Genomic DNA, 21,666 nt, shown 5'->3' with positions numbered 1-21,666 from the left:
TATGCTGTAGTGTAGTAAGCCTGATACTAAACTTGGGCAATCAGGCTGAATGAGCATTAACTCTTCTTGTATCTTTAACATGTATCTTAACACTTTGTAAAAAGCATTTATGTAGGAGGAAGTAAAATACATAGCAAGCAAGTTTACATGTTATCCTGTGACTAAAAGACTTCCACGAATGACTTAGCCCATGGCTTTAATGAATAACCAAGTATGTGCTCAGTATGACGTAGTTCAGATGTTAGGTCTCATACAGATGAAACAGTGTGATGAAAGCAGTGGGGTAGCAGAGATGGCATATTAGGGGCTGTTATTATTGGTGTCTTATGGGCAAAATAATGCAGCACTTGGTCTAAGAAGTTTTTGCATGTTCTGCTAAGCGCTTTGGATCCCACTGAAATGTTAAATGTTCCTTTTCTTTGAATTTTGATGTAAAGATCACAGAAGAGAAGGTGAAAAAAATGTGGACAGTTGTCGATGCTAAAACCCTCAGAAAAGATGATGTGCAAAAAGAAACTGTTTACTGCTTGAATGATGATGATGAGACAGAGGTTCAGAAAGATGATACTATTCAAGGTATGACGTTTTTATATATACCCTGAAGACAAACCAAAGATAATACCTTGTACTCTTAAATCATTTAGTTTTAAACTTTGAAGCCTAGCTGTGATCCTAGAATGTAAGCTCTCTAAGCTGAAGGAACAGAGATTTATGTGAGGTTTTTTTGTCTTCCCATATTCTAAAATGACTAACTTTTGCCAGTGATAGGAATAATAATAATTATAATACCACCAGGTGGAACTTGGAAGGCACTACAGCTTCCTAAACTGTATTCTGTGGAAGACCATACCTCAGTTCTGTAGTGAGTAGTGCTGCTACCTCTATTCTGTTTTCAAATCATCAGTTGTGCTGATAACATTAATACTTTCATAACACTTCTTTTTTTCTAGATAAGCAACTGCTCTAGATATTCTACAATTGTGGAGATGAAACTATAAAAGGAAGGTTTAGTGTTCAAGTGTCTATTAGCTTTGCTGTTTAAATTCTGTAACAGATTCAGTCTGAAGTAGTGGTGTGTAGAATACTTCTTTTATAACCTTCAGCTTCTTTCTGAGCGGATTAAATTACTTGGAAGACTAAAGGCCCTAGAAACAGTATGAAATAGTCCAGTTTTAAAAAATGGAGCTAAGCAAATATGTTTAATTTTTTGCAATTGTATAGATGTATTTTGTTACTAATTTTTTTTTGTCTTTGCTGTTTCAATCCCACATAAATAATAAAGGGCAGAACTATTCAGATAACAGTATAGAAAGTGCTGTCAAATGAATAAAATACATTTAAAATTCAAGATAAATACTGTATTTTTTTATTTAACCTCTTTCAGTTGTAGCAGTGATGGGTGTTTTATAACAGTAGCAGATAAAAATGTCCCGATGACAGTGTGATGTTCTTTGTTTCTTTAAGCAGAAATGATAGTTAAAAGCTAGTAGTCTGCTTATGTTTTATAACTTCAAAACTTTTAGTAAATTTTTAAAAAAATCCACTTTTAATAGTGAATATATTATGAAGCATTTGTGACTATTCTCTGCTGATGTCTTGACTGCCTAAGTTGATGAGTGGGTGAGCAGGATACCAGTAAAAAGAAGTGCTGAACAGGTCAATGTGAACAAAAGAGACCAAAAATTTCTGTATCAATGGTGTGATATTTCTTACAGTTAGAGTTGATGATGCTTCATGGATTTTTGTGGATCTTTTGAGAAATGTGATTAATTAGACAATACTTTGCATGAAGCACCCATACTGAAATTTCTTTAATCCCACCTGTGTGTTTGCTTTTCATTTTCCAAGAAAATACCTGCATATAGGTTTTTCAGCCAGGGATTTACCTTTTTTCCTTCTGCTTTCTTCACACCTGAGGATATCATCCACAGTCTGTGACAGTATAATAAAGTGATGATGGTACAGGGAGAATATTGGCACTTGAGGTAGGGGAGTAAGTTGGAACAGATGATACCTCTGAGAAACTAACTTCTTATTTTGTGGAGATATCCCTGTAAGGCATGGGAAGTAAACTGCAGAAACATATAGAAAGACCACTTCTGCATACAAGAGTGTTTTGGTTTTCCATTGTGTGTGAGGGTGTATCTTACTTCCACTGTCAACACATTTTGTCCTCTGAATCCCTTCTGGTGTTATTTCCTGTTCATGATTTGTGGTATGTTTGGGGTTTTTTGTATTATGTTTACAGGGAGTGTTGCAGTCTATTTGCTGAAATCTATTCTGATTTGCTTAAATCTATTCTGTAAATGTAACTTTGTTGGGCAAGATGTTCGTTTCCCTTATTTTCTTTCCTGCTCTCTACAAGAGTAGCTGTGTTACATAAAATGATGTACAAGGAGTGCAGCTGCTGTTCGTGGAGTACAAAATGTGTCTATGGAGTGTGTGGTTTTTTTGTTAACAGGAAAAGTGATTTGATGAGCGTGTGTGGAGTGTAGCTGTGGGGCATGCATGCATTGTTAAAATATTCAGAGAGCTAATTTCAGTGTTAGAATTGAAGGCACATATGCTTACCAGATGCTCTTCTCTTGTTCTCCAGGGTTTCGCTATGGGAGTGACATAGTTCCTTTTTCCAAGGAAGATGAAGAGCAAATGAAATACAAAACAGAAGCAAAATGTTTTTCTGTTTTGGGATTCAGCAGATCCTCTCAGGTGCGGTACTAAACTTCCCACTCAACTTCCTGGATTGTTCAAGACAATTGATTTAAATTTGAATTCACTAAAGTTGAGGTGTTGTACCGGGTTCCAGTATTGGGAATGGGGCATCTGCAGTCAGTTGTACAGGGGTGACTTATGTGCTGATTCTGGTACATGTAAACCAGTATGTAGTCTTGTGAAGGAGAGAAGCTCATAAATGTGGCCACTGGACCCTCAAATGAAGCCAGAGCCACTGAACTTGGATCTCTGTGGAGATAGTACTGTAGTCTCATTTCATCTCATCACGAACTTAGTGATGCCAGATCCGCAACAGAAGATGGTCTCTCTTCTCTTCAGAGGACTTTTTGAGATTTGTCCAGCCACAAGTGTGTTCTTTTTAATAGAAGAAGCCTCTCAAAGAAATGTTTAAGAAAGCCTGAGAAGTGACTGAGAATTCTCATTTCCATAAGCTTTAGTTTGTGAACTGTGACTTGTTTCTTGTTTCTACTATAAAAAAAACTAAATGTAGCAAAGACTTCATAGAACTTAGATGAAGATAACATCATTCAGAAACTCTCCTTATTTATATGAGATGCTTGATATTTCTATGCACTTACCTGTACTTGTGATACTAACTTTGCCTTTCATTTTACCTGGAAGTTGTAAGAAGCTTAAGCTGGGCAAGTATCTTAATAAAAGCTATCCAGAAAAAGGTGATTTCCTGCAGAAAATCCAGGATTTAAGCATTAGGAAAGCCATAGGCAAAGGCTTAACAAAGCTTTCTTGAAGCAAGACATATGAGGAGAAAGTACAGAGGTGTGAGTGCCAGTAATTGCTAGAAAAGTTAAGTTGCTCCCACTCTTTCTTCTCCAGAGTATTGCACAGGATGACTGAAACTTTACTACTCTTGAACTTCACTGTACCCTTGACCTCTCAGAACTGACAGGAAATCATAGGGCAGCTCTGCACCTTCTGTTCTTAGGCTCCCAGCCCTCCTACTCTTTGAAATGTCTCACTGCCTGAACAAAATAGAACCCTTGATAAGGGCTGAGGAATCATTACCTTTACCAGGAAGGAAAGATGCTAATGAAATAGGAAGTATCTATGGGAGCTTACTTCCAAATGGATGTAACTAAACATGTTTTTACTTTACAGGTGGCACAGAGACCCCTGCATGTTGCTAGATATGCCCTTAGACTACTGCAGTGCAGTGGTTCACATTATTAACTGAGGAGCCAGGAAGTTATGATGATTTATTGAAATGAGAAGCCAGCCTAAATGGGAACTCTAACTTGGGTGCTCCTTGAGGTCATTCAGAACTTAAGGTTGTTGAATAACATGGGGGCTTGTGTACCGAAAGTGATTGATTGAGGAAATATATCATACTTGGGCTTATATGCCCTAAATTGGCCAGGGCAGAGAGATAAGGACTGCTAAATTTTGTACAAGAAACTAGATCTAACAAGTGAAATGTTGTATCTGAACCCAGTGTTTCAATGAGACAGTTCCTTCCATCTTTTCATGTGTTTATTAGCCTACAGCTGAGTCTTTTGTTCTTAATTTAATTCTGTAAGATGTATTTTACCATGTGCAGTGTTTTCTTACGCTGGAGGCTGGCCTCCAATTGCAACTTGAAGTCTGACTTTTATTGAAAACAAAGAGTAAAACAGATGAGAAGAATCATGCTCCTCTAAGCTGTTTTGCATGGATTTTTTTTTTTTTCCCACTATTGGTCTTGGGTGGTGTGGTAATACGTTCAAATACATAGTTAATTAATTACAGGAATATAATTATTTGTAGGAATATTTTTGATTCACATAAATATGCCTCAAAGATTTAACAAGTTGGTTTTATATTTTTTCAGTGCACAAAATGTTTATTGTTCTTGATAATTTTTATGGTGTGCTTCTATTGTCTATGTATTTCATAACAAATAGGAATTGCATCTTAAAGTGTGCTCTGGTAACCGTAACTAGAAGTGTGAGTAATTATGCCTGATAGTAGTTTCATAGACCTCAGTGGAATAAAATTATTCAGGTGTGATTGCGGGATTAAAATTACACTGTCTAGATATCAGGAAGAACTACAATAGGAATTTTAAAAACCTGTGCTTTCCTTATGTTTTGGCTCCTGAATGTTAATGTTTGGAATCATAATACTGACACTATTCAAATGTATGTTTTATATTAAATTGTTTCATCTAAAAACTTTGGAGAAAATCTAATTTATTATTAACTAGAGAAACTGGAACAGCTCCAAATACATAATTAAAGAAGCAATAGAACCACCTTATATTATTTTTCTGAGTTACTCGCATCCCTCAGGAAAGAAGATCAGAGGCTGCTTAAACTTTGATTTTTAATTTATAAACAATGCCATGTAAATCAAGAAATAATACTTGAAAATATTACAAAAGGACCTTTTTTTCTTCCCAAACAAAAAAGGTGTAGTGATACACTCATGTCTTCCTGAGCTTTTAAAAAAAATTTCTTTTTTTTTAATTTCCTGAGCTTTTAAAGACAGATACTTTAAAGAATAATAGCAGATAGAATAATCTGATTTGAAGATTCATGCTGTAATACATTGAACAGATCAGCTCTGGTGCAAGTTGTCACTGACTTCAACAATGTTACGGTAATTTGCTAAATAATGAAACTCCAGATTAGTTTGGAGGCAGTGTAATCTGAAGAGATTTTTCCTTAACGAAGAAAGATAATTTTAACCAGTGCTCATAGTAGCGTGCAGTCTTTGTGACAGGTTTTCCACTATTGCAGTGTTTCTCTGTGTGTGTTACCAGCCTCTGTAGCTCCAGCTATTCCACCAATGCCTCTGGACGAAACTGTTGAGTGGGGTTTTTTGGGGATGGTCAACCATGCTCACAAACAGCATAAACTCAGCTAACAGAGTTAGCATACTCTGCTGTATATACACCAGCTTGCTGTTGAAGTAGCTTTATTAATTAAGGATGTGACTTTTTTCGGCTCCTTTTTTGACATATCTTTGCTAGGAAAATTTAATAGCATAGAGGTGGTGTCAGTTAGGTTTTAGGTCTTTTGTTCACTGCTGTGGTTTTCCACACTGACTTTTGAATTACTGCAGTATTACTCAGACTGGCAACAGCTGCAAGTATGTAGTCTTTCATTCCTGCTCATCAATAGGAAGGTATGAGTATATCCAGACGAATATGACTGAGTATTCATATGGAGTGATAAATGGAGATATGAAACATATACAGGGCTTTAACTTCTATGTACAGTAATTAAATTTTGTGGTTTCTCACTTGAGTAGTGTTAGTTGTTCCATAATTTAACTGGTCCACTTGCATTAATGACATTGTCTTTAGATCAAGCTAACTGTTGACCATTTGAATCTGTAGATCCAGAGGCATTACTACATGGGCAACCAGGTTCTGAAGGTCTTTGCAGTGAAAGATGATGAGGTAAGCTGAACTGAAGTTTAATGCTGAAGGTGTTTTGCTGTGGAACAGAAAAGAATCGTAGTGGCACTTGAGATTGTCCTGTCTTTCCGTGTTAATAAAACAAGTATTTTTAATGCAGTTTACAGAAGTCTTGTTCCACTGGCCATTAGGATGAAAAGAAGTTGGATTAGACCCCAAATGAATACCATATCTCATGAATAATGAGAAACTACTAAATACTATGTTTGTGCAAGGGCGTGGGGAACCTGGAATTGGTGGTTAAGTCCTTTCTCATGCAAAGTAACAGTGTGCCCTGTGACTGTATTGTTTAGAACAGTCATCCAAATTATTTTAAATATTAGAGGTAAAAATTCACTGTAGTGCTCTGTGTTCCTTTAAGGATCTGACTTACTGTCTTTTCTGTCTCTCTTGTAATACTTCTGAGAGCTCTCCACATCTAGTGGAAAAGGTGAGACATGCTGGATCTAAAGTTTGCTGAGCTCTGAATGAGTCAACTATCGTGATGAGATCTGACCTTTCTGCTTGTTCATTTTTTGGACATAAAAAATGCTTGTGTTGAAGTTATAGCTGAAATGGGAACTACTTTTGACTAAATCAATGCTGTTGAATTCACTGTGAAAGATGTATTTCAGCAGAGTAATGATAACTTGCATGACTCTCTAGACCTTTTTTCTTTCCTCTCCCCAGAATGCAGCTCTTGCTTTTTCTGCCCTTGTTCATGCATTGGATGAGTTGAAAGTGGTAGCTATAGTACGATATGCTTATGATAGAAGAAGTAACCCTCAAATTGGAGTAGCTTTTCCATATATTAAGGATGCATATGAGGTAATTTTTCACTCTTACCTTTCTGCAGACAGCCTCCATATTGACGCTTTACAAATACCAATTAAAAAATAATCATATTTGAATCATATGAATTTTCAGTGTTGTGTAATACCAGAAGAAACCAATGTGAATGTGACTTCAGAGTGATTTTGGAAGTACTAAGTCTTAGGTCAAGGGCATAATAAATAACTTGAAGAAAATTCCATAGAAAAAAATAGGTGGAAAAATAATGCTGTATGTTTCTATGATATCCTCTATATTATAGATTTAAAGAATACTGATTGTTATTTCAATAACATAGTAAAAATTTTGGTTGGTTATCCTGGAAATCTTTTTTTTTTTTTTGGGGGGGGGTGTTGGTATTTAGAAATTACTGCATGATCACATAGTTATGTAATAAGTTACCACTGCTTTCTTGCTGTGTTACTACCTACCTCTCTGTGTACAGTTCAAAGTTGCACTAGATTCTTTCGTTTCCTTAAACTGTGGATTTATCTCCAGGTTGCTTGTAGTTCAGAAATTGAATTTGATAGTTGGTGTGGCTTTTCAAGCATGCCCAACTATGCCATTGTCATTAGGTTTCCAAGTCAACTGGAACTGAGGGGAGGAGCTCACAGCATTTAAAGCTGTTGTTTAAATTCATATGGAGAGTTAGGAAGATGGTAATATGTTTATGTGAAAACGTTATTATAAAAAAACAGGAGAAAAAAATGAAGTCTGCTTGGTAACAAAAAAAAAGGAAAGTTCTGTACACAGCAAAATCATAGTTGAAATATGTTTTTAAAAAAATAATCCTGAGACGCAGAAGCAATACAGTATGTCAGAATTTTTACAGCATATGTTTTCGGTGGTCTTACTTATGAGAGACTACTGAAAGAGCTAAATATGTATAGCATGGCTAAGCAATGACAAAGGTGGGGGCAAGCACAACAATCTTCAGACTTTTGAAGGGTATAAACATAAAGAGGATGCAAAGGAATTATTTAGGATGATATGAACTGGAGGAGGTATTGAATAAAGAAATGAATAGGCTGAGATCGTCAAAAAAACCAAAACCAACTTCTGACTTTGAAACACAGTAAGATATGATAAAACCTCCCAAAGCACCAAAAATATATGGGCTATTTAAAGGTTTTCTAGTTGGAACTCTGCACAAGAAAAAGGGATTGGATGACCCAGGAGGTCTTTATTCCACCAGTAGAAAAATGAGGAGTGTAGCCATTGCTATATTGTAAAATAATGCTGTGTTTTATTCTGCTTAAAACTGTGTTGCTCTGTAAATACTTCATTTAAATATTTTGTTACAGACAGATATTAGATGTTAGGATTTTTCTTATGTTTATATTGCCCTGATAGAGCACTCTGGGATACTTTAGATTTTTTTCCTCAGGCTCATTCGTTTCTTCCTTTCACCTCACTCAGTGTCTCATCTATGTGCAACTACCCTACATGGAAGACTTAAGACAGTATGTATTTTCATCCTTGAAAAACAATAAGAAATGCATTCCTACAGGTAAGATAGTCCTATAGGTAAGATAGTAAGAGCAAAGTAACCTACTTGTCTTCCTTTAAGACACTCTAAAAGAGAGTATTTGGATTTCCAATGAAAACACAAGCTTTGTCACTATTTTTGTTTAAGAAGCAGCCCCCATGCCTTTGGGAATACCCTATGGTGATGTCATCTTGAAGTGTAAAGCCTCGATCAAAACTTTGCCAGTTTAGTTGCAGGCTGAGCAGACTTGAGGCTTGCAGGTAGTCTTTTAAAACCGTCCTGTTAACTGACTTCTGACTTGGATTATGGGATTATTAGTCTCACAGGATTTCTGTGATAGAGATCTGAGATTTAGTCCTCTGTATCCTTTGATCTTTGAACTAATTTGTGAGACTAAATGGCCAAACCATGTGGGAGCTACAATATGTGATTAGCTAGCTAGAATCAGAATGGAGGCATTGGCTCCTTTCATACAATGCTGGTCCTGTAGCCAATTGCAATATGACCCATTAATATAATGTACAAAGGTGGAATCTGTATTTTCTGTGGTGTGTTTTTTAAAGCATGCACTCACTAGTGTCCAGGTTCAGATGGAGGCCAGTGTCTTTGGAGAGCCATAGAACATGCAGCCATACAAAGCTTGACTCACTGTTCTGAGAATTTTGCACAGCAATGAGTGTAAATGGACGTAGCGTAAAATCCACTCCCACTTCTTTAATTTGTTAGGAGATCCGTTGAATGGGCATCTGCACATCAGGGTATATAAAGCATGCTGGGCTGTTTCTGAAACAGTTTGTATCTTCTTGCCTGGAGCCAGCAGTTTGAGAACAAATATAAAACCTGTCTTACCAAAGTGATAGTTGACTATTGTGAACTGTGATAATTTGCAATCATAACTTTTAAAATTTATATTACACCATTTAGTTTTTCAAGCCAACTGTTCTCCTTATTTTCTAAGTGGCCTATAAACCTTCTGTTGCAAATAAAAACATCTTGAAAAAGAAGAAAAATGGGAGCAGAAAGGCAACAATAATTGATGTCTTGTGGGGAAAAAAAAAAAAAAGGCTTTATGACTTTACATTGTAGTCCTTAAATAAAGCAGGGGTTTATTGCTGTGTCCGTTAACCATATTCTTCATTGGCACGTCTGTATCTGCAGTGTATTCTGTGGCATGTAATGACTTGGTCAGAATCTTACATTGTGAAGTGAATCTTCGTTTATAAATTGTTTCAAGAAATGCACCCATCTGCAAGTGTATTTAATTTTTCTCTGTATGTAATTGCTGCCTCAGCGGATCAGTTATCTGCTGTTGACTCTTTGATTGATTCTATGAATTTGATTTGTGAAGATGATGATGGAGAAACTTTTGAGGACCTGTTTAAGCCCAGCAAAATCCCAAACCCTCATTTTCAAAGATTGTATCAGGTGAGATGAACTACATGGTATTTTTAAAAAACTTCTTTTGCTAAGACTTCTCACCTTTCTGTCTTTCTCTAATTTGCATTGGAAAGATCTGCATTGTGAAGATGGAAATAGAAATTATTTTGCATTTGAGTATGCGGTAGCCAGTGATTTCTATGTTGTCTCTGGCATTGATTTTATTATTAAAATTACTAGTTTTCAGAAAGCAAAGGAAATTACACCTGTGCTGAGGTGTCTTCAACAGCATCAGTGATGTTCACAGGTACCTATACTAGACAAGTTAAAATTTGCTTGGGTATCTCAGCACTGTATTGCAGCGATCATGGTGTGTACATAGACTCAGTCTTCAGCTTCTGGGCAAAGAGAGAAATGTGACTAAAAATCAGGGATCTCTTTAGCTTCTCATTCTGTGTCCTATCAGACCTTGAGCAGAGTCGCTTTTCTGTGCATTATTGTGTCTGGCAGTCATTCCAAAACAGATCAGTAGTAAATAGTTAACATTGTTGACATCTAAAGTATTCCATTTGAGTGTCTGAGACTGATGCATTTTACAGGTGAGCAGAATAGTTCACACTTCTTGCAGTTGTATTAAGCTGTCGACATTTTGATTTACATTCCTGTTATATCATGAAGATTTTCATTGCAACTGTGAGGACGAGAGACTTAATTATACATTGGAATTCAAGTGTTCAGAAAAATGACACAGCAAACTCAAAAATAAGGAAAATTATGTTGCAGTTCATGCAGCTGCAGAATTATGTTGTGTACAGAACCATGGAGATATACCGAGTGTGTGATTTTACTCTGAAAATTGACTAAAAACGGTATTATAGCAACCATGTTCATCGTATCTCAACAATTCTAAATGAAATTTTTTTAGTTTAAAAGTAGGAAGAAGATGCGTTTTTAAATTAAGAAAATTTACCCTAGCTTCTAAAAGCTATGCTGCATCCGTATTGTCAAAAGAATCAAAGGATCTGAAGGTCATATGTATGTTTCAGGAACCCATGTAAGCCCATGGTCTTCAAATCCTACTTTGATTGACACCTGAAGAATTCAGTGTTCCCTTCAAACTCTGGCAGTCATATTGACAAGACAATGTGTAACTCAATGCAAGATTTGGTCAGAAGAAGGTTATTGCTGGGCAAGAGCTTAAAATCGATTGACCTCTGCATGACCTGTATTTTAGGAAGTGTTGTAAAGCTTGGGTATCACAAAACAAATCTTTGCTCGTGAACAAAACACATAGGGGATAGAATTTTCTTTGCTCAGTGGATGTTGCCTATCAGTGAAAGATATTTCTTTAGGTGTGCTATTTGTCTTCTGAAACAGTATGACAGTGTTGTTCCGGCAGTTGGGTCAAGTGCTGCTAGAAGAGATTAACTGGGTAATTCACCAGTTCCTTAGAGTTTAGTAGGATTTTGTAAGGGTGAATGCTACTGGTGGAAAAAGTATTCACTGACCATTTCAGTGTACTTGGTAGTATATGGTTCCTGTCCACAAGGCTTGCTGTTTATAAAGCCCTAAATTATCTGTCCTTTTAGTGCTTTCTTTTGGCCAGGCACAGCCCCTTTTTTTCATCTTGGTTAGAAAACTTCTATTAATCTGTATAAATTGCAGAAAGATTATTCTTTGCTGCAGACATGTTCCAGATTCTTAATATTTTGCTCTTGGACCAAGTGGCACTGCTGGTTCCTTAAGAACTACGAAGAAAAATTATACATCATCTTTTGAATGTAACCAGTAAATTAATTGAGCTGAACAGGACCTATAAATGGTTTGGAAAAATAACTCTTAAGAAAGGGTGAACGACTCCCTTCTTATCTTTGCTTTGTTGCCTCATGAAGATATTTGGAATGATAAGTGAAAAGAGCCAGAATTTTAAACAGAAACAGCTAAATTATATCTCTGCAAGTAGTGGTGGTCATCAGGAAATGACAGAGTGGGTGGAAAGGAGTTGCTAATGCTTGCTGGAGTGGAAGATGAGGAATATTCTACATCTAGAGTTTCAACTTTTAGTCCTTGCTTCCAGAAAAGCCTAAGTGAACTTCCCTAGCTTTTGTGGTGGCAGACTTCCAACATCATTGTTTATGTTATTCCTCATACATAGAGGAATTTGAAGCATGTAAGACATTTGAGGAATGCTGTACATCTTATTTGATAGCCAAATAAACAAATTGCTCAATAGCAATTGTTCTGTGCTGAGACAGACGTGGGGGAAAGGTTTATGGGGATGGTGACTTAAAGCATCACATATAGTTAATGGGACCCAGCTGCAGAGTCTGCATCTAAATATGCCCTAATGGCACTTGTTAGGCCACATCTAAGCAAACTTACAGGACTAAACTAAACTCACTTATAAGTGGTTGGACTGTGGTTATGGTCTTTCAAAAAACAGAGTAGCAGGGGGACAGGAGGTTGCTCATGGAAGTGTGTAAGGGCTTTCAGCAACAAGTAATCTTATTTTTGGTTGAATGTAGTGGATCTGTTGGGGAGGATGTTTTTAAATCATTACAAACTAGGTATAAACTGAACTCTTAAGACACGTGTTGGGATTCAGTTTACACACATTTAACCACGCACAAGCTAGCTAACTAGTGTAAGCTGAGTTGTCCAAGTCTATTCCATAATCCATGAAAAAAAGAACCTTGGGAAAGAAATTGGTCCTTCTTGTTTCAATGATCGTAAGTACCTGATAATTGTGGATCTGTAGAGTGAGTAAGTGACTGGTATAGACTAGATGCTTATCTTTTAGATAGCTGAATCTGTTTCCCATGTCCTAAGGCTTTAAATACTATTAGGTTCCTGTAGAATTTTTAGATTTTCTAAAATATGTTCTTAAAGTATGTTTGTAGATGCTGTGTGGAAGAGAACAAGGCGGATGCTTTCTTGCTCTCAATTCCTGCCTATTCATGCATTTGTGTCATTGCTTATTACGGAATTATGAGAAAAGCCCACTCCGTTACCATTGACATTATCTTAGCCTGACCCCTGTTCCTGAAAGCTGGCTGCATCTCTAGGCTGGAAATGTAAGGAAATTTGGAAGAGCAAGGAGGAGCTAGTATGTTGCTGACAACGTGCATGCATAGAAGGGTGAGTTTGGAAGCCAGTGGCAGCATGGGTTGCCTTCCATCCGGTGAAGGTAGGAGTGGTCCTTGCTGGGCACAGAAGGAAGAGGAGGCAAGGTTAAAAACAACTGGTTTGGGATTAGAAACTCTAGGTTAAGTCTGTTCAACTTCATCTCCATTTAGCACCTGAGTTTTGATGGTACCTGCCATCTCAGGTTTCAGAGGTCATCTACTCTAAAAACAAGTGGAGGCTGTAGCTACTCAGTCTGCTCTTGCAGCTGCACATGGAGATTTCAGATGCAAAAGCCTGAAAAAAACACAACAAGGGACTTAGGGTTTTTTTGCTTTGTGAGTTTAATTCCATTCCCTAATGTTGTTTTAATATTGGGTCTTTTTGTATCACAAGAGCCATTACTGCAGCTTCCAGCAACATTTTTACTCTCTTTCAAAATAATGATGCCTTAAATCACTGCAAGTGTTTCCAAATCAGTAGCCTTGTATGATTGCCTCCTTTTGAAAGCATGCTCTAATATGGATTGGAATCTTAATGGTGGCATGAAAGTACATCAGTATTGATGTGTAGCATATGGTCTGTATTTTCTTTATTGGCAGCTTTTCAGCATGAATAGAGGATTTTGTTTGCTTTGGTTTTGTTTTTTAAATTAATGTCATGTCTTGACAGCAAACAGGGCAGCAAATCTCTGCTGTGTTCCTAGCTTATTGAGTAGTTACCTTCACACTTCTAATTCACCTTGTACAATGGGCTTGGAAAAATTATTCTCCCGTGTACATCATGTGTTTTTATGTATGTGTGTTCATGCTCTGATATCTGTGTATATATATGCACATACACATACATTTGCTATCCCACACTTCACAACATTGAAGAGATACCTATGTTTATAAAATTCTCAATGGAATTTCTGTAGCCTGCCTCATTAACCTCATCTCTCACCCTCTGCTTGGCTCCCTGACTGTGTGCACTGTCTTTACACTTTGGTGAAAAAGCCCTCTCTTCTGTAGCTCCTACCATCTGTTCCAACCTTGATGTACATCTGTCAGGCCCCTTCATTCCCTTACTTTTTTCAAAGTTAATTTGCAAACATACCTATATTCTAGGGCTCACCTAACTTCTCTCTTTCCATTTGCTCTTAAACTGGTGAGAATTTCTCTTGTATACATACTGAGTTTTATTAACCTAGGAGAAATATTTTCTTTGAGGGACAATAGACTGTGATGATAGCTAGAATACATGGCTGGGGTATATATCTTGTTGCCTCATTTTGGAATGTATAGAAATCTCTCCCATGTGACTGTTGTATGATAGAACTGCATTTTGAAGGTAGTGTGAAGTTAAAAAGCTGAATAGATGCAGGTGACTCATTCCTGAGATTTTTCCTAATAATTTTCATAGAACTCATTCCAGTGAATATGGGAACACTCATCTGCATCAGTATTCTTGTTTAATATCATTATTAATCTCCTTAAATAGCTGATCATAATATGATTTTCAATCCACTTGTGAGGTGGAATATTTGTCAGCAATATAAAGGCAGGTTTTTTTAATATGGAAGATAGCTTGTGTATACCATACGATGTCAGGCATACAGGCATTATATTAAAAGCACAGAAACTGCAAATTTTTTCTTTGCTCAAATTGTTTCTTGCAGTGTTTGCAGCATAAGGCATTTCACCCCAATGAGCCATTGCCGCCACTTGAAGAGCATGTTTTAGAGATGCTGGAGGTGCCCCGTGTGGTAAAAGAGAGATGTCAGGCTGCTCTTGAGAAAGTAAAAGCACTTTTCCCTCTAAAAGAAATTGGCAAAAAAAAAGAAGAGAAGACTGCTCAAGATATCTTCAAAGACATGTAAGTTGGAGATGTATTATGAATTTTTTTGAAACTTTTTTTTACGCTTCAAATAGTTTTTGCTGTATGAAGCAGGCTCAGAAGCTTTTGAACATAAGATAATGAGTTACACACTGCAAAAATACTGATGGGTAGAGAATATGGTAGTACCACAGTATGTCTGGGGTATTTTGTGAATAGTGGTGGTCTTACTATTATGGGGAATCTATCTATCACAGAATCCATCATGTTGGAAGGAACCCTGGGAGGTTTCTTGTTCAAGCTGCTGCTCAAAGCAGGGTCACCTATGAGATCTGAACTGGTAACTCATGGCTTGTCTGACCAGACAGTCTGGTCTTGAAAACAGTCAGGGATGGAGACCGCACATCCTCTCTGGGCAACCTGTTGCATTGCTTACTGTCTCCTGGTCAAATGGTTTGTCCTGCTGGTAGTTATAAAATAGTTCAAATTAGAATAACAGAGGTCTAATTTAGTTTAGAATGAATGCTGTGGAGCTTTAAATTAGCTGTAAAGCTGAGTCTTCCTTCTCAGCATGCTCTATTTAGGTTGTTCTGTAACTTTCATTTTGAATACCAAATCAAAAGAAAAACAGCTTCATTATCTGTTGTGAAGTAAATGTGGATGTCTTGGAAAATCAAACTATTATGAACTCTTTCTGGAACATCTATTGTCTGAGCAGTTCTTAAGATAAGATTTTTTTTTTTTTGTTAGTACATATACTGTGTTTGCTTTGTGCTGCATACATAAAGAATAAATGCTTAATTCTTACTGCATTGGTACTGTCACCCCAGCCAAATCAATTTGCTCAAACAAAATCTGCTTCTTCAAGCTTACTTTATTGAATGCCTATAATATAAGTAGTGGGTTCCCTGTGGTGTTGGAGAGTTCTCAGCTCCTCCTCCCCCCCCTTTTGTAATTTTTAGTTCAGTCCTTTCAGTGCTAGGAACAATGTCTTTGAGCCATTTTGAGGCTTTAATGCTCCTTTATCTTGGGTTGGCTAGAGACTCCTCAGCATGTTATCTTTGGGAAGACATGACACAGGACTTCACATGTTACTGCTCTGGAATAATGGCCACATTTCTGTATACACACTGGGAAACACCTTGCTTTTGATTTTGTTCATTGCTCTGTGTGCCTGTCTTAGTATGAACTCACAGACACACCGATTCAATTCTCTTCTCCTTGGTCTGTGCCCCAGTTTCTCTATGTGTGTCTATACATACATACATTTATATGTGTATTTTATAAAGTGATAGAATCAGTTTTTTTAAAAAAAGACAAAACTTGGGTTCAGACAAGCTACAGAGAGAATTTAAACAAAAACCAGTTTCCCAGTACTGGTAGTTGCTTAAAAATATTGCTTCAAAGGCATCAGTTTGACAAGCAAGAAGGGAAGCTATTTTGTTTAAAAACTGGTTTCCGTTAGAGGGGTGAAGAAAGCACCTATAAAATAATTGATACAGAAATTGGTGTAGGGCTTTAAAATTATTTAAAAAAACCCCATCTGTAAGGGAGGCAAAAGGATACAGACTCAACAATGCAAAGAAGAGTGAATGGTAATAGAACTAAAAAAAATAGCAAAAAACCCAGTATTGCTGTAGTAATGAATGGGAACATTAACATTCCCATTACCACAACAGAAGTATATGTTTTTGTTCTGTGTGTGGGGAAAAACTGAATGATACCATTAAAACACTTAATAAAGTGTATCACTGCAACAATGGCTAAGGAAAATGTTAAACAACAGATAACATTCACCTTATTAAAACTATCAGATCTAGATGATTTGCACTAAATTGTTTTGAAAAAGTTGGCTAGAAGCTCTCTTGACCATTATTTTTGTTTTCTAAAACTGATTTGTGTCTCCTATCATCATATTGACCAGATACATCTCTACTTAATTTTAAGGTCTAATGGGACTAAAGCAGCATAGACATAGGTGTGATATCTTAATAGAGATTTTAATATTCAGCATTCATTTGTTTCACTTTTGCTAAGGTCTGTGTAGTTTAAGAAGTCCAGGAAAATGGAAAGCATTTTACTTTTTCCTTCTTAGGTGGGCTTTGGAGAGGCTGTTACCTCATCCAGCTTTGCAGTATATGATAATGATAATATGATAATTCATGTTGTATTTTATTAAAATTTCTCAAATAGTAGTTGCACATTTCACAGTTTAAAAATACTACTAATCAGTGCATTACCAGTAATAGATTCTAAATGTCAGGTCCTTGGCTGGTATACATGGATATGGATTCATTAGTTTCTGCTGTACTGCACTGGTTAATGACAGTTATAGATTTGGTCCTAGGAAGTTAAATGCAGCAGGATCATTTATGTTCTCCTCCTTCCTCCAATCCCAAAGCATTTTGAATCAATAAAAATAATACAGGAGGAAAAAGATTTGAAGACATTGTAATTGATTGCAAACACCTTTGGAGAAAAACATTCTAAAAGAGAATTTTCATTGTTCTCTGTCCCTTTCATCAAACCACATCAGTATACAAGAATTTTGGTTCAAGTAGAAGTCATGAACTGACTGGTGTTAGAGAAGTATCAGTTTCTCCATTTTACAGACAGGCATATCGGCTGCCCAAAACAATTAAGGAACTTGTTCAAGGTCAGCCAGAAAGTCAGCAGAGTTGAGAATGGAACAAGGTATCCTATCCTTGTCCTGAGGCATAACCAAAGTTGTCATTTCTCCTAGGGCAGTTAGTAAGGTTATCCTGGATGACAGGAGTTGCTGAGAAGGGATTTCAGTTCAATAGTGACAAAATTAAGTAAAGGACAGAGGAGATTACTGGAACAAAGTGGGATAGACACTGATTATAAAGTAGGGGAGGAGTATGCTGTAGAAAGTAAAAAGGAAGACTGTACAAGTTCTTTCTAATAATTTATTGTTTTTGTAACATGCAATGCAATTTTTAAAATCAGTTCTAGTGGCACCTAGTCCAGAATCTCTGGCTTTGTCCCTACATCACCAAGCAGTTTCTTCTTTTCACTGCACTAGGTGAATTTTTAAGAAAAACATCTTAATTTGTTTGTGGATTCCTTGAACACAAATGCTGCTGTTTAGATCTCAGAGTAGCTTTCAGTCATTCTTAAACTGAAATCCATTCTTCTGTGTCAGTAGCCTGTCACATTAAGTGTCACAGAACAGAGTGGTCTGAGTTTCTTCCCCTTTTGTGATTACCTGGATTTTCTTCTGTTGCCAAGATATGCTCTAAAGTTTGTCACGTTAGATGTTACAATCAGGTTCCTAGTTTGAATATACATCTTGGTATATGTTACCTGTGAGGACGAAGGGAGACAGTATCCTAAAATCACTATTAGCTTTTTAAAAATAACAAATAGTCCTCTGAAGGTTCTTACCTACTTATTTGGGGGTTGTCTAGCCGATGTGGACTGTTCTAGGTGGAAGTTTATAAAACTGTCATGTGCTGATGGGAGAATAAGGGTCATTAGACTCAAAAGCTGCGGTGTAAACAGGTTTGTGGTAGCTGTCAAGTCCAAGACAGCAACTAGCAGGTAATTTCTGAAGAGTAAATTAATTTCTTACTTAAATGTTAAGTTTTCATTGCCATTTCATGTTTAGAATTAATCTGGTGAGAATATCAAATGTCAAATATACTGTAAGTCAGTAAATCATATATTCAATATACAGGTTCCAAATAATGTAACTGAAGATACTCTGTATTCAGAAAGGTGGAGAAAAGGTATTAAAAGTAAATTTGCTCCTGAAATAAGCATGAACAATCTCGCATCTTCAACAAGTTGTGCCTTTGCTTTATGTGCTAAGATAAGTTTGATCTCTGTTTCTACTGTCTGCTTTGTGCAGCCTATAGGGAAAACTGAGGCATGGTTTAGTGTTAATTTTGGAACAGTTATATAATGAATTTTTTTTCAGTGTATATTTAATTAACTTACTGTCTCCCTAATCAGTAGGCAGGGTAGTTTACTTCAAGTTTTCATATTAATTTTTGTCATTCTCATTTGCAGCAGTGAAGATGGACCCAACCCTAAGAAACCAAAAATTGAAGATGAGGAAGGTAGCTTTAGTATCATAAAACTTGCTGAAGGCAATGTCACCTCTGTAAGCATATTTTTACAAATCTGATTATTAAAGGGGAAGATTAATCTAAGCGTATTATAGTGAATGTGCAGAATTCCTGATAAAAGGAGGGTTTCTAGCTGAAACATGACTGAAATACTGTCTACTTGCAGATTTGAGACTCTTTGCTAGAGATGATAAAGACAGCTTTCTCTGCCTTTAGGCGTATGTTAGCACAAGTTTCCATCAGTCTCGGATATTTTAGGACAAAATTGTCCCCCAGTGTCTAGAACCCTAAAGGGTAAGCATGAGGCTCTGAAGAAAACAGAACCTCAGGATTGGGGTTCAGTGGTTGAATTTTGTTCTTGTTTTCTTTCATACCATCTGCAACATAGAAGTTGGCTCTGTATATTTTATCAAAGGTATTGCTGTGATTTTTAGAGACTGCTGTCTGCATTGGCTAGGGTTCTAAATCACAAATTTGGCTTCATCTTGCTGCTAGGTCTTAATTCCAGATGTGTACATGGGTAGATGAAGCTTGTATCATTACTGTCCACCTTCCTTTATTTGATTTTTTTCATATTACAGGAAAAAGTGGTTTAATATGGAAATAACTTCACTTGTTTGCAAATGTGCTATCCTTTAAGGCTGTTTTTTTAAATGAATGATTGAGATTTTTAAAAATACTTGAAATCTAAAAAGATTTAAATATTCTCTACTCCTAATATAAATTTCTAATATTTACTGAAAACTGTCATTGCCAGATTTAAAAGAAACACAGAGACCAAACAAGATGTACAAATTACTTGAGAGCAAAGCATAAAAATTTCAAATAAACTTAGAGGAATTTTGATTCCTGAAAGGAAATCTTAAGCAATGCTTTTTTTTTTTTCTTAAAGTTATTGTATCCATTTTTCACTGAGTATTTGTATTTGACCTGGTTGTAGTTTCTTTTAAGATTTCTCCATTTTTATGCCCATTTAGAGCTTCAGCTTTAAAATGTCAGACTGGGCCAGAAAGGGTAGATTAATTGAGTGCAAGCTTTTAATTTTGAGTTTCCTATTGGAATGGCAAACCAATGATTCCATACCCGCGTGCCTGGAAGCTCCCACTCCTCATTAAGCGTCTGTCAAGATTAGTGAGAGGTCTGTGCTACAGAAAGTCTCAAAGCTGAACTAGCCAATAACCTGAATTACTGTGCTTCTGACCTCTAAACCCCAGAGAACATGGTCAGCTTATAACAGTGCAGCATAGTAAGTGTAAGTTCATGTTGCTCATGTCATAACTAACCTTTGCTTGGAGTACTGGGCATTAACACACAATATAAGACTTGCATTTTGTGAGTCTGCATACAGAGAACTGTAGAGCTTCTGTTTTCATATCAACAGAAATTTTTCATATAAACAAAAATTTAGAGATTCTTGTTGCCTCTCAAGAAGTAAGAGATGGAATTGGCAAAGGATTGTATCATTTTTGAACCTTTTATAGGTTGGCAGTGTTAACCCAGCAGAAGATTTCCGAATTCTGGTGAGGCAGAAAAATGCTGACTTCAAAGATGGTAAATAACTTTTCTCTATCTTAATTATATTAAATAGCATCTCCAGGGTTCAGTAAAATGCAATCCATTTGTCTAAACGTAAGTTTCTAGTGCTGGGTGACATGCTCTGGAGTTTACTTCTTAGTGTTTTGTGCCACTCAGCAAAGAAATGTGTCACTTGTAAATCCCACAGCAATATTTGTCTTTCTCATTTGAAAGTCTCAGATACATGTGTTTGTGTAAGGTGGCACTAGGTAGCTATGCTGAGGCATCTCAGCAACTCCTCAGGTGTTTCTGACAGAAGATACTTTAGTACTGACTTGACTGCCGTATTCAAACTGAGTATCAGCTTCTCTGGCTTCGTTGGGGTTTTTCTGGCTTGAAGTGGAGGGCTGTTGGCTGCGTGTGGTGTGAGAAACCTGTCTTCTGCAGTCTACTTTGTTCGATGAAGAAATAATGTGGTGCCTGGTATTTAAATCTTTACATGCAAAGGTCATTTCTCACTACTTGTTGTGAGCAAAAGAAAGCACAGGTGAATTTAGGGTGTAATGAGCAGGTAGATGTGACTCTCAAAGATGAGAGGAGGCTCTGTGTGCTGCATCTGTTCTCAGCCTACAGGAAGACACGGCTTTTGATGCAGAGGCAGGGAAATACGAAGCACAGGTCAGCCACTGTTTTGCATGCCCCAAGTCTGAAAATGCAGTGGAATTATAATTTGTTGTATGGTATTTTCCTACTGGAATAGCTATACAAAAAGATATATGTAATCCAAAGATATCTTAAAACAAATGCATAAGAGGGCTGGGGTCCATTTTTCTTTTGAAGGGTAATTTACAGATTGTGGAAAGATAAACCTCATGTGCCAAATAGCCACTAATGTAGCATTTTTTTTCAAAGAAAAAGATTTGCAGAGATGCTGAAGTGAGGTGGTAGGTATTTAAACAAGGCCTTTTGGACAGTTTGAGGAGGATGTTCAGTAGTATATTGATTTGTGATGCAGTCTGTTAAAGCATATATAGCTATTTATCTCCAGAATTTCCAGACATATAAGCCAGCTAGTCAGCTTTTTACATGGATTTTGCATTAGATCCAGAAGACATTGTTTATTGAAAAAAATATTTGGAATTGTGTTTTCAAATCTCAGATATATTGAGATGCAATTAAAAAAAGCATTGTACAACATATTAGAATACAGGAACTGTGAAACAGTTGACTACTTTTGTTACAGTAATTAATTTTATCATGTAGGAAAGCTTTAAGGCAGAAATAAAGAT

The 21,666-nt window shown here is 36.6% G+C and overlaps 1 protein-coding gene across 1 annotated transcript in view; it reads left to right on the top strand.

Annotated features, from left to right (window-relative positions):
- The window catches only part of XRCC5 (X-ray repair cross complementing 5), a 51,227-nt gene that overhangs the window by 13,734 nt on the left and 15,827 nt on the right, over window positions 1-21,666 (top strand). The window contains exons 8-16 of the mRNA XM_026852770.1: window positions 438-576; window positions 2,597-2,709; window positions 6,071-6,133; window positions 6,821-6,958; window positions 8,381-8,471; window positions 9,742-9,875; window positions 14,611-14,807; window positions 18,804-18,897; window positions 20,344-20,413. Coding sequence (XP_026708571.1) covers window positions 438-576; window positions 2,597-2,709; window positions 6,071-6,133; window positions 6,821-6,958; window positions 8,381-8,471; window positions 9,742-9,875; window positions 14,611-14,807; window positions 18,804-18,897; window positions 20,344-20,413 — 1,039 coding nt within the window. The remainder of the gene's footprint in view (window positions 1-437; window positions 577-2,596; window positions 2,710-6,070; window positions 6,134-6,820; window positions 6,959-8,380; window positions 8,472-9,741; window positions 9,876-14,610; window positions 14,808-18,803; window positions 18,898-20,343; window positions 20,414-21,666) is intronic.

This window comes from Athene cunicularia, assembly GCF_003259725.1.
Source record: "Athene cunicularia isolate RWA chromosome 7 unlocalized genomic scaffold, athCun1 chr7_part1, whole genome shotgun sequence".
NCBI classification, from domain to species: domain Eukaryota; kingdom Metazoa; phylum Chordata; class Aves; order Strigiformes; family Strigidae; genus Athene; species Athene cunicularia.
The sequence above is the reverse complement of the archived record's forward strand: the minus strand, read 5'-3'. Positions and strand labels throughout refer to the sequence as shown.